Source organism: Pleurodeles waltl, chromosome 6 (assembly GCF_031143425.1).
Source record: "Pleurodeles waltl isolate 20211129_DDA chromosome 6, aPleWal1.hap1.20221129, whole genome shotgun sequence".
Taxonomy (NCBI): domain Eukaryota; kingdom Metazoa; phylum Chordata; class Amphibia; order Caudata; family Salamandridae; genus Pleurodeles; species Pleurodeles waltl.
This window is the reverse complement of record NC_090445.1, coordinates 786,517,512-786,531,181: the sequence shown is the minus strand read 5'-3', so window position 1 is coordinate 786,531,181 and position 13,670 is coordinate 786,517,512. Positions and strand designations below refer to the sequence as shown.

The 13,670-nt window shown below is 41.0% G+C and overlaps 1 protein-coding gene across 2 annotated transcripts in view; it reads left to right on the top strand.

Annotated features, from left to right (window-relative positions):
- Positions 1-8,333, top strand: part of MXI1 (MAX interactor 1, dimerization protein) — a 125,630-nt gene extending 117,297 nt beyond the window's left edge. For both annotated transcript variants that reach the window (XM_069239412.1, XM_069239413.1), the window contains exons 4-6: positions 1,706-1,820; positions 4,496-4,667; positions 6,596-8,333. In XM_069239412.1, coding sequence (XP_069095513.1) covers positions 1,706-1,820; positions 4,496-4,667; positions 6,596-6,759 — 451 coding nt within the window. In that variant the 3' untranslated portion in view covers positions 6,760-8,333. The remainder of the gene's footprint in view (positions 1-1,705; positions 1,821-4,495; positions 4,668-6,595) is intronic.
- Positions 8,334-13,670: the final 5,337 nt, after the last annotated feature.

Sequence of the window (13,670 nt, the reverse complement as noted above, 5' to 3'; positions counted from 1 at the left end):
AGGGTAGATTGTGTTTGGTGAGGTGATACAACTGTAGCAGTTTAATAAAGGTTAGGACAGTATTGACAGCATTTTGTTTTACATTTGCGAATGGCGATTTTAATATAGCAGATGTGTACTGGCAGGAAATGGGAGGCTTTTTGGTTTTTGTATATCTGAGATTTTTGGATACAGGAAAGGGGTTTTAAGAATAGGCAGCAAAAATCAATTCTCTTCAGACATCTGGGAAAAGAAAGACATACATCTCCTTAGTTTTAACCCTTTTGTTAATATTATGATGGAAGAAGGGTTTGATAAAGCAGATGCATTTTTCTGTCTATTGGATGACTCACGCATTGGTATGTAGGGTAGGCCTCTGCCAGAAGAAAGAGCATTGTTTGCCATGCATGATTTAAAAGACAACTTGATAAAAAAAAGAGTGCAACCAGTAATTAGATCATTTACTAAGAATACTTTTCCTGCAACGTTTGAAAGAAAACAATTGTGTAAAGTTGTCTCCTAGCTAAATACATAATGATGGCAGATACAGACCACTGGGCCTGTCTAGCCTGCGTATGCTGAGCACATTCTAGTTGTACGCTTAAAGTGTCTCCAAAAGGCAATAGTCAAAATTGCAAAGACCGACATTTGTTTAAAGTTGTTACTGGTGCCGAAAAATACAGACATCTGGTACAAACCTCTAAATAAAAACAAGTTATTTATTATTATTTCACTGAAACCGAACAAACAACGTGCGTTAAAACATGCAGTCCCTTTCTTTCCTGGTGTTTACTATGTTTGGCCCGTTCCCTCTTTTTGCCTCCACATGGCCACAGTTGGCTCTGCTGGCTTGTTTAATTGACCAACTGGCAGAAATTTAGATGCGATTTCCGACATCATGGAAAATACTAGTAAGCTGGGCTCGGGGTGAATATGTTATGTAAATAAGGCAGCGGTCCTCCCTCTCACGCCCCCTCAAGTTATTTGCCGAAAGCTGGACTCTTTCAAAGGCTTGCTTGTTACTTTGTCTTTTTCGCCACGTTCATTACGGTACTCGGCGCATTATATTTGCCCTAATTAGAAAGGGAACGTGAATGAGACTGGCATACACGCCAACATCCAAACTTCAAATGAGGGGCCCTTTTGGTCCAAGGATGGGCTGTGTTCCAACTCTTTTTAAACAATTTAGCGAGAGATTTCTACGCGTTATAAGACAGAAAGTAAAATAAAAATGAGCATTTTCATCTAACGAGTCCTTCTCCCTCCTAAAGCAGGACAATTGGCAAAGGGGGAATGTTTTAAAATAACAGCCTTTTTGGAGAAAACAAGTCATATCTTTGATATTTAATTGTATACGCATTTTAATACAGACAGTAGAAGGGCCTACGCACAGGGTTTGTGGGGCTGGATAGAGAATAAACCCAGTTTTGCGGGACTTGAAAATGACAAGCAGTTCGTTCTCTACCACTTTCTCGGTGAACTCAATATGTCTAGAGAGCAACGGGAGTTACATTCTGATATAGTTGTGTCGAGAGGGTAGGGCAGGCAGAGTGGCTGCTTTTCACAGGAGGCAAACGTAGCCATGGTGCCTGGACAGACAAGCCTGGGCTTGCATGGGACTGTGGGCGAGACCAGGGTTGTGTATTACAGTTGTGTCTGTTGCAATGCTGAGCATGATTTCCACGCAGTACGTTGTCTAACAGGCTGTAACCTTTCTTCCTTCCAGCCGAGCGCACCTACGCCTGTGTTTAGAACGTTTAAAAGCACTCATCCCATTGGGCCCGGACTGCACCAGGCACACGACGCTTGGGTTGCTAAATAAAGCCAAAACACATATCAAGGTAAGTCCTGCGAACAGGCCTTCTTCAGAAACGCTTCCGAAACATATAGCTCCAGTGAAAATAATATTCTGAACATTTGGGATGCTTATTTTGGAAAGTAAAAAATGTTGTTGACCAGGGGAAACACCAAATAGAATGGCTATGGCAGGAGTGAGGCAAACATTGAGGAACGAATATCAAAATAGAAGTTGAGCCATGGGATATGGCAAATGTAGCACAATTCCTGCTTTTAGACGAAAAGAGGAAGCAGGGCTGGTTGGTATGGGCACAGAAAATTTGGGAACGAAAAATTGAGCAATTCTTGTGGAGAACCCCTCCCCCGATGAAAATTCGAAATATGGTGATTTTTTATCTTGGCTGGCTTAGCAATTGACTAGCTCACTCCTAATGAGGGCTTAATATTCAATAGAAGCCTGAAGAAAAGCCTCACCCATGTTGATAGAGTTTCAAGTTGGCAAATCATCCCATCATTTTTGTTTGCAAAACACAATAGTATCGCAAATGGTAAACCTTCTTGAGTGTTTTTTGAATGTGATTTACTGAATCACTGCCCAGTCATAAATTACTGCAAGTGAGAAACATTTTAGTATGATTTAATTTGCTTTATGCGTACCAACCAATTTAGGACACCCTTTTCCAGACAGCCCAGTCTGGTGACATCACCATCTGAGCTTCGTCATTGAAAGGGATAGATAGGCACGTTGGTTACCTAGGTGCTACTAAATTACCTCCCTAATAACTGGAGTCCTCTGGAAGCACAAATTAATTTTCTGTGATCTCTCATGCCAAATCTTATTAGTACCTTCTGAGGTTCCACTCAAGCTCCTCATCTCCTGGATGGCATTATGGGCAGTCTAATTTCTTCACACATTTTTCTCATCATAATTTTTGTTAATTAGTAAACTTTAGTGCTAGAAAAAAATGTTTCCACCCGTAAAAAAAAAAATGTTTCCACCCATAAAATCACTGTTTAAGTGCATACATCTCATCTGCACCGAACTTTTGCCTTCTTGTGTCTTTCGAACATATTCCTTTTTGAGTGTGGTACAAGACCTACGCAGATTTGAAGCATGTGTGCTGTGTCGGCCTGCATTGTTTTATTGTAGCAGTGTTAACTCTGTCATTATATTTGTCATTATTATGCCTCACGTAAACCACTGTTAAAAGCGATCTTTGTCTTTTAGCTTACTATCAACATTACTAAAATTCAATAGCGGGAAATATAACATGTGTTGGGCAGGAGCCAATAATTATGCCTTCGAGTTTTTTTATGGCACTGTCATGCTAAAACTACACTGTTTGTAGTATGACTCTTGGTTCGAAAATTGAATATTTTTTTTTCACAGCGCCAATCGAGACACCTTTAGAGCTTTTGGGGTACACAAACTGAGTGGCAACATGTGGACAAAAGATATGTATTCTTCATGAAAAATCATTCACTTTTTAGAATTACCGTCACTGGGAGTTTTTCGGCTTTGCTAGAATAGCTCCATCTCCAGTTACCTGTAGTGATCTTAACACTTGTTTGCTCCTGTTATACTGTTGACCAGACCTCAGAGTTCTGGCTGATACGGTTTGATGTGAAAAATCTCATAAGCAACCTACATTTTCCCTAGAATTTCTTGTATATTACGTTGGAGAGATACTTCGCTATGCCATTTGTTGAGACCGCAGTGGAAGCTTGCGGAACAACTTTATGCATTTTCTACTTGGTTCAATTTATGCTGTAGATAACCATTGGCATTTATCTAGGTGGGCTTTGAAGAGGGGTCTGATCAACTCTGTTTTGTGATTCCTCTAGAGCATCTTTAGTTGTTGGTAGACTCCCTTGGTTACTTTATTGATCTAAATGATGTAGGATAGATGGGAAACAAATCGGGACAAAGTTTTTAATTTTATGAACCATTCTCAGGTCTCGTCCTTGAAATGGGAAATGTATTACCTGCAAGTATTGCTTCTATTTTGGTCTCATTGAAACCGAAGAATCTTTCCCACATCTAGGTTTGAAATGTTAGAATGGCAGTGATGGCATTTGGGTTAATCAGTAGCCAGAGTTAGATCTCCTTATCACCTGCATACATTGTAATAGAAGGTAATAAAAGTTGTAAATGTTGAATAGCAGAGTCGTGTGGTAAAGACACTGAACATTTGTTTAAAGGAGCTGTTTCAGGTAACACTTCAAGACCACTATTCCTGAGGATAGCCGTCCATCTATAGCAATTACTTGTTTTTCAGTTTGTCTCTGTGATTAGTGAAGGGCCTCAACCATTTGCAAATAATTATTGACCAGTCGTAAAGGAACCAGTCTAGTCTTAATTGCTACCACCCCTTTTTCGCACAAGCAGTCCTAGGTGTATTTCAGTATTGGGTACTCATTATATTAAACTGAAGTAATGAAAAAAGTCCATTCTCATTTTCCTGTAGTTGCAGAGGAATGAGTGTATTCAATCTTCTACATTTCTGCTTGCTTCCAACTAGTCATTTAGTTATAGCAATATATGTTAGAATGGTACTGCTCGAGAAGCAAAGCAAGTATTAAGTTATGCACCTACCATTTGGACACAGGAAGACCACTGGTGGCGATATGCTTTAGGAGGAATCTAAAAATACATTTCATGAAGTGTTAGCAAAAAGTATGTGATTTCAATATGTAATCAAGTAGTATTGTATTTCAGAAACTTGAAGAAGTTGAGAGAAAAGGCCAACACCAGCTCGAGAACCTGGAAAGGGAGCAAAGGTTCTTGAAAAGAAGATTGGAGCAGCTCCAAGGCACTTCAGAGCTGGAGCGAATACGGATGGACAGCATAGGATCAACCATTTCATCGGACCGCTCAGATTCTGAGCGAGGTGGGTATTTTAATAATAATAATAATAATAATATCTATAATGAAAGAACTAATACGTATTTACTCAGCAATTGCTACTGCAGATGTTGCAGTTTCATAGCAAATTATTTTTGTGTATGGTGTTTTTGTAATTCCGGGCCCTTTATGTTTGATTTCTAAAACGCAGAATAATGGTCCCTTCAAATTTATTTTTATGGATTACATTTGATTAGGTGTCAGCCATGACTGTTTTACGTAATAGTAGGACTTTAATTTATCACTTTAAATTCTATCAAATCAGTATTAATTGATGCACTGTCCAGCACACTGTCCACTGTACCTATCAATCTCATATTTCACCTGTTTTATTGAGACCATATTCTTGATATATTACAGTTTGCCTTTGATATTCATAATTAACACATGCAGTGGAATGCTGAGAGTAGGAAGTCACCCACATTCCTCAGAACAATGTTATTTATGCCATTGCATAACTGCTTTATAGTCTCAAAATAATCAGCTCATTCACAGAATTGCCAACGGGCAGGCGAGAAAGAGAGGAGAGACTGTGCGGCAAAGGGGGGTTGGCGAGGGAAGTAGAGTAGAGATTGGGAAATAGGGCCGAACCATTAATGTAACAGTAGCATTGTTTACCTCGGAGCTGGAAAGTGACACCTCTTCGACCTTTATCCTGCTAATGCGCACTCGCTTGCTCCATGGGACCACACGTTGAGTGTAGACAAATGGCCAACAGTAGTCCTTGACTTTGTAGTCAATAAATAATGCTTCACTCTCTGGCTCTTGCTTGGCTTCTTCTCACCAAACAGTAGGTTTGCGAACCTTCAAACACTTTCGGTGTTCCATGTTCAACACTCCATCGAATTACATTTTACTAAAATAAATATTCCAACTTACTTGCAAGTGTACGTTTTAATGTGTTGTTTCTTGTGAGACAAACGTAAGACACAATACAATAAATGATCTATCGTTTTCGCTGATCTCTGACAAGCACTGTTGAAGCCCGACTTTAAATAAAATATGTATCTTGATCCGGTTGAACTAAATGCATGTATGATCCACTAATTAGGTATGCCATAATAACGTTAATCACAGGATCAGTTGTATTTAGACAAAATAATGGAATGTCGTAGTTAGAATTGGAACTAGGACATGGAACAGTGTTAAATAGTGTCCCAGTTCACACTTAACACTTTCAAATAGGTCACTGGTATGTTCAATTACCCATAATGGGTTATTTCCCCAGAGCCAATTTTTTTAGAAATTTACAACCCCCTATTTGGTGTTCATCTCAGTGCCTCCAAGTAAATGGAGTCTCTCCATACTGTACTAGTGCACTGCCTCCTGATCGGAAGGGGATCTAAACTCAGATCAGATATCTGACCATGTACTGAAGAAAAAGAGGCTTAAGCCATTTTACTCTCCACTACTTGGGCACACTTAAAGCACGTGAAAAGGGGGTTTAAGCCTTTGTGCAAGCCCTCGTAATTAAACAAAGAGTGGAACAAGCCCTTCCACTATCCATGGAGATACTCCCTGTAAGATCCCTAATAAAAGATTAAAAAATATGCGGTGCTAGAGATAAGGAAATGAATGTGCTCCAGAAGATTCTCCTGGCTGTCAGCTGGCTATTAAAATTAAATCTTTCAAATTGCCTTGACATTTCATATCTTCATTGCCTTACAATGATGGTGTTACAGCAGTGCAGTTTTTGTGCATGTTTTTGTGAGAGGAGAGGAAGTCAGTAGGTATTTGTGAAGTGAAATGTAATGAAATCACCAACTGTTGTCTAGCTTTGGCCATCATCTTATGTGGATTCTTTGTGTCCAAGAAAGCTAGGTTTGCAGGAATTACTGACTTTTACTTTTTCCAACTTTAGTGGGAATTGTCCTTAAAATCATAATAACCAAATTCCTTTCCCTTTTCTTGCAGAAGAGATTGAAGTGGATGTGGAAAGCACAGAATTCTCCCATGGAGAAGTGGACAGTATCAGCACAACCAGCATCAGTGACATTGATGATCACAGCAGCCTCCAGAGTATAGGGAGCGATGAGGGGTATTCCAGTGCCACCGTCAAGCTCTCCTTTACTTCATAGGAATACAGCAACACATCAGCACAGGACAAGCTATAAACTGGTGGCCAAACTCTCTCTTCGATCCAAATCCTCTACAGGTTGGGGTTCAAGACACAGTATCCCTTTTCAGAACCTGCCGCCTGAAAAAAAATCTTCAGTTCCTCACAGGTCTGTGGTAGTGGCCCTTTGGTGCTGAGGGTTTTGTAAGCAAGTGCATCCTGTGAAGATTGGTGCACTATAAAATACCCACTCAAGGGCATCAGGCTGAATGTTGATGAACTCGCCTAATATTTATGTGAAAAAGGATACTGGAGTTTCCAACCCTTTTGAGGGAATTCAATTTTTTTCCATGGACACCCTTCGGGAAAATTTGTAGAGCTGGGTTCCATCCTCTCTTAAGCCAATGGCATTGTCGAAAGAAATCTCGAGTGAAACAATCAGACCTTTTTTTGGGGCGTATATAGTATGTCTGTAGATGCAGGCTCATACGTAGCCTTTGGGAAAAAAAAGGCAAACAAGCCATGCTCTGAGAGTGAGATTGACGATCATGAAACACACCCAGTGGACCACCATCCAGCTTAGATGTTTGTTGAACTTTGTTTTAGAACAAGTACTTTCTCCTTTCACTAGTCCTAGAGTACCAAACCGTGTCCTGTACTTTAACTTTGTGCTGCACTGGAGCACAGTCCCACGCTGACCACAGCTGTTGACAATTTTGGGACAAACGCAAAAAAGAGAAAGGCATCAGCATCAGTAACACAGAGAGGTGTGCAAGAATCTATGCCCGATTCCCGAGTCATTACACCTGTTTTCTTCTTTAACAGTTTTTCACGTGTGTTGAAGAACCAAAAGTAGACATTCTTCATAATCCTGTTCTTTCAAATTGACAGGCCCATTCTGAAAGGAAAGCATTTACCTTGGCTCACTGCCATGCTGGATCTGGCGGTAAACGCAGAGACTTGAAACTGGTACCTTGCTCTATCATGCACAAACAAGTGAAGCTTGTAAGAGCTAGAACGGGTCATATGTGATGTTGCAGCTCTCTGTAGATCATTCCCATTTGAATACCCACACGCCACCTGTTTTTTAAAGTTATCGCACTAGATTTAGTTACGTAGATCATTATGTACGTGTCACATTTTAATGTCAGTTTGGCCTGCACATCTCATTAGGGCACTTTGCATCGCATACACCATCCCACTGTGCAGGTGCTGGTGCTGTTGTTAAAAAAAATATTGTATGAAACGTTTATTATTTCTTTCATGATGACACTTCTAACTTGCACTCTGAGGTCTTGTTTTTCTTATATATATATTTTTTTTTAAATGCAACAATTTTTTTTTCTCCAATTAAAACTTCTTATATTGACCTCACCTATGGCATTGTTTGAACCTTTGTATACCTGAAATAATTTAACTACCCCCAATAACTAAAAATGCTTTATAAAATTCATAACTTATTGCTGACTTTAAATGGGTTGTTTAATTTCAGTCCTGTAGATTTATTTTGTTTTAGATAGGGCTGGGCAAATAAAAGATTATTGAAAAAATATTGAAAAAAAAAAAAGACGAAATAAAGACACCCTTATTTAGCAACATTGTCGGTTTGTGTTTTTCCGCATTCACATACTGTAAAGCACCACCCTCTATTTGGGAAGTTCATTTTGCTTAATTTTTAATAATGTCTGCGTGTGTTTTGTAGAAATCTTTCACTAAGTAGTATACATAGTTTAAAGATATTCCTAAATTATTGAAATTAAAGTTTTTGATTTGTTCTACAAACATGTCTACACATTTCAGCCAAATCAGAATTAATTTATATAAGCTAGAGGCTCATCCACTTACTCGCCGCTCTTAGTTTGTTCATATGTTGACCTTTTGCACTAAAATAATTTAAGTGTATGATATTGATATTTGCCTCTCCTGTAATCACATTTGCAGTATTCCTTATGTAGACGGATCCTGAACATTTGATTGTAGCCCAGTACTTTAAAATTATGTGATATACTTGTAATTAAAAAATGCACGCGTCCATGCCACAGACGAAGAACATTTGGAAATGAATAGTAGCACAGGCGTATGAGACATTTAAGTATTTCCCCCCAGCCCTGATCCTCACACATTTGTGTATTCCCCAGCCAAAGGAATTCGTCTGGAATTTCATATGAAATTGCATACAAACCTTACAGATAAAAAAGGCCCAGATTTACTAACATCCATGCAGTGCAACACCAAGTAAAACAGTACTGTATTGCGTGAATGTTAAGAAAAAATGTGCAGAAGCAGAGTTATTAAGTCACATGGCACTAATGTAATCAGCGGCTTCATTAAACAATAAAAAGCTTGTTTAGCAGTATACCAAGCATGGCGCTGTGGCACAACAGCAAGCAATGGTCTCTAATGTGAGTATGTACTCAAGGTGCAGAACACATTTTAATGTGATGCAACAGGTAAGCTACATAAAATGTTTATTTCCACAAAGCAAGTGCACATTGTGCCTTGGGAGATCACTCTATAGTATTTTTACCCTTTATTTGAGCCTGGTTTCATTTGGTATTAGGATTCAACCTAAAGCTGCATCACACTAGCTTAGTTTTTTGTTTGTAACATGTTGCTGTAGATAAACATGCTTTGCATACTCTGGCCATCTAGTTTCTAATAGAGACTTCTAACTGCATATTCTTTACCTTGTGAATTTCCCCAGGCGCCATACTGGATATAGAAACTTTTGTAGCAACTCTGCCACAATTTGACAAGTGACGATGTGCAGCTCCTCATAGGATCAGTCCTGCACGAATGTGACATCCGGACCCCTACATATACGTCACCTCCGCGTACCATGAGTTCTTTTATTTCTACACCTACCAACACAGATCTGAATCATTTTGAATTCTGTCACTTCTGATAGAGATTTCCCTCAAACGGTGTACATACAGCGTCACCCCCTAAGATTACAGGGTTCAAACCATGTCATGACTGTAACCAACAGATGTCTGTAACAGACAGCCATGAAGTGTCTATGCTGCCTCGTCCTCCAACACGGCCCTGCTGCATTAAACTGAACTGCAAGGATATCTGCGATTGTTAGGCCAAGCTAGCCGTCGGCGAGGACAGTAAGACAAAAGAAGCTGTCCCTATCAAAGTCAAGGGTAAAGATGTGCTCTCTCTCACGAGGCCACTCCCGTGATTGATTGTCATCGAGGTCTCAAAGCTCATGCAAGTCCAGAAACTTCCATAACGAGTCAAAACATGGTTCCCTTCCAGCCATGGCTTCTGCGAAATCTGACTCCTTCGACCAGTAATAAGGAGGGCGGCAAAAGTGCTAGACCTCATCCTGCCAGCTGAAGAAGTAAAGACTAATGTATTCACAGAGGTTTTGAATCCAGGGCAAACAAGCCAAGAGCAACTACTCCCTTTCAATGAGGCTTTGACGGATCTACTGGTGTATACGTAGGCAAAACCAGGATCTTGCCTTTAGAATAAGCAGATAGCAAGACATCACAGACTTGCTTCCCAAGGTCTGGACTGCAGCACCCCACTCTGTGGAGCCTTGTGGTCCAAGCATCAACCAACCACTTTAACCCAAATTCACTCTATACGACTCCACCTGACAGGAAATCTAAGAGAATGGAGACATTTGCCAGATAAATATTCTCCACCAGCAGCCTTGTACTTAAATCGGTCAATATACCATGCCTCCTGGGCAACTATTCACACACGTTATGAGACAAGGCAGCAGAACTCTTGCCAGCTATCTCTGAAGACATCTAGCCTATTTTTCAGTGGATTATGTTAGATGGCCAGGATGCAACAAGATATTGTATAAGATCTGGAAACTAGCGAGAGGGTAGGCCAATTGGAACCGAGTGCTGCTCAGGATATATGCCTAGATTCACTCCACATGGTTCTCCGATGTTCATGGACATGCCTTTGACAGCTCTTGGCTGTCAGAAACCACAGACTAAACATCATCTCCTATGCTGACAACACTCAGCTGATCTCCCTCACTGACAACCCTACAGCTGCAAAGATCAACTTCCACAACGGGATGAAGGCAGTCACTGCCTGGATGAAAGACAGCTGCCTCAAGGTCAACTCCGACAAGACAGAATCCTCATTTTGGGCACCACCCCGTCTGCCTGGGATGACTCCTGGTAGCCCGCACCGCTCGGAGCCCTCTAACCCTTCTCCAACCGACCGACCACGTACGTAACCTCGGCTTTATCCTGGACTCCTCGCTGTCGATGAACCACTAGGCCAGCACCTTCTTGTTCTCCTGCTTCCACACGCTCCGCCTGCTCCGAGAGATCTTTAAGTGGATCCCCATCGAATCCAGAATAACAGTTACCCAGGCGCTCGTCAGCAGCAAGCTCGACTACGGCAGTGAACTCTATGCCAACACCTCCGAGAATCTCTAGAAGAAGCTGCAAAGAATCCAGAATGCTGCCACTAGACCTATTCTGGACATCCCTCGCCGCAGCCACATCTCCGGACACCTGAGAGACCTCCACTGGCTCTCGATCAACAAAAGAATCACATTCAAGCTCCTCACGCACGCCTACAAGGCCCTCAAGAACATTGGACTTGCTTATCTCAACCACCACCTCGCCTTCCACACACCCACAAGACAACTCCATTCCACTCACCTGACCCTGGCCACTATCATACGGATCCGCAAGACCACAGTCGGAGGAAGATCCTTCTCCTTCCTCACCCTAAGACCTGGAACTCTCTTCCACTTCATCTTAGTCTCCCTCTCTGCCTCAGTTCAGGAAGGACCTCAATACCTGTCTCTTCAACTGAACCGGCCACCCAACGCTTCAACTGAGCTGCAGTACCCCTACCCCCACCCCAGCACATTGAGACCCGAACGGGTGATTGGACGCTCTCTATAAGAATTCTGATTGATTGATTGAAGCGAAGGTGGACAAGGCCCTTGTATTATTTAAAGAGAGCAAGGCCACTAACCTCTCCTCAAACAAAAGCTTCCCTTTCAAGGCTTCTGAAGGGGTTCTCAGTAATGGAAAAGACAATATGTACCTCAGCATGAACAGGTCTCCAAGACCTTCCAGGGTACATGCTAGAAAGCACACCAAGGGCCTTCAGGGGTCTTATTCAAACTTTAAGTTATCCCCGCACGGCCGCTGCACAATCTCCTTACTTTGTCCTAAGGTGGCCCATGATCACTTGGTAAGATTTCGTCTCACCTTACATCTCCCTGAGTGGACGAGCATAACTTCTGATATATGGGTGCTCCAGAATGTGGAACATGGATATTACCAGCCCTTCCTGTCTAATTCCCCTACATGCACTCACACCACAACAATTCCTCGAGGACCACTTGTCCATACTTCGTGGAGGTGTTCAAGCTCAAAGAAGCAATAGAGAGGGATTCTGCATTAGAGACGGGACTAGTTGCTACTCCTGCTATTTTTTGGTGCCAAATAAAGGATGGAGTCCTCCGCCCATCCTCTATCTGCACCCACCAAACTTCTTCCTCTGGAGGGGCAAGTTCAAGAGGCTCACCTTAGCACAAATTCTGCCTGCCCTGAATCTAGAAGACTGGATGGTGACATTGGATTTGCAGGATGCCTATTTCTACATCCCTGTCCTGCAGTCCTCAGAGGGGTGGAACTTATTAAAATATCTACTTGTCCATGGGACAGGTTGGCTCATAAATGTACTTGTCCTGTAAAAAGAAATCTACATGTCCATTTGGAGTCATGTGTTGCGGCGACAAAGTCGGGCTGCAATCTCATTATATAAGAGCTCTGATAATAGCCTTTCTGATTATGCCAGGACTAATACCATAGTACGACTTGAATACTAGCAATTTCCTTATTTTTCCACCATTCCAAAGATGTACATAGTGAGGCTAAAGGAAGGAGTAAGCAATAGTTCCGGGGATGGAATGCCTCTTTGAGTCTGTGCAAACCTACTAACTTGCACGTTTTAAGGGTATTCATCAGCATTTCTGTAATCTTTTCCCATACTGAAAAAGACTGAAAATTTGCTCCTGACATGGGCAGAAGTAAAACATCTTCCAGGGTTGGTAAAAAAGTGGTTGGAGGGAAAGTAAACTTGTAAATGCTCAACAGATTTTCACACGAGCAGATCTACATGTGCATATTTGCTTGTGTTAAAATACAGTTCCCAAATATTTTCGAAGAGTACAATTTCCTGGTCTACTTCTGTAAATTCTTGTTAATTCATAAAATACGTAAAGCTGCACTAATGCAAAGACATATACCATGGATGCACTTTTGTGACTTTCTTTAAGAATTGGGCCCCTTATTAGGCCTGGTGTTAACCAAGATGTTTATGTTATTATTAACATTCTGTATCACGCTCTATCCATCTATCGGCTTGCTTCACTGTGAGGAATAGCATGCTGCTCTTTCATAAACGGCATATTGTCACACAGAGTTTTTGTTCAGTGCCAGGAACTACTGTGGCAATGTGTGCTTTTTGAGTCAAAAAATAATTTAGCTTTTTGCCAATGTTTGTTACAATGGTGAGGGCCTGACAGCTCCCACAATAAAGTTTTACGAAAACCATGTCAAAACAAGACACGCATTGGCAAAACCAAAAGACTGACCACCAATGTCAGAACTTTTCACTTTGCCAGTATTTATTTATTTTCATGTTTCCTATAATGTTGAAACTGGTTACACTGATTTTCATCTATGAATATTTTTGGGAAATACTAGCATGCATCAACACATTTTACTAAACAATGCTTCTAAGAAATGGTACCTAAACTTTCACAGTGGTTTAGCAAAAGTTTTTTCCCAGTTGCATTTTTTTGTGAACATTTTATTGTGAAAGAAAATAATCATCAATCTTGCTTCCAAGCTTCTGCAAATATTTGCATCTAATCAGAGAGCATTCGGGGAGCATTATATGTAGCCTCATATTGTTAACTTTTGCAAA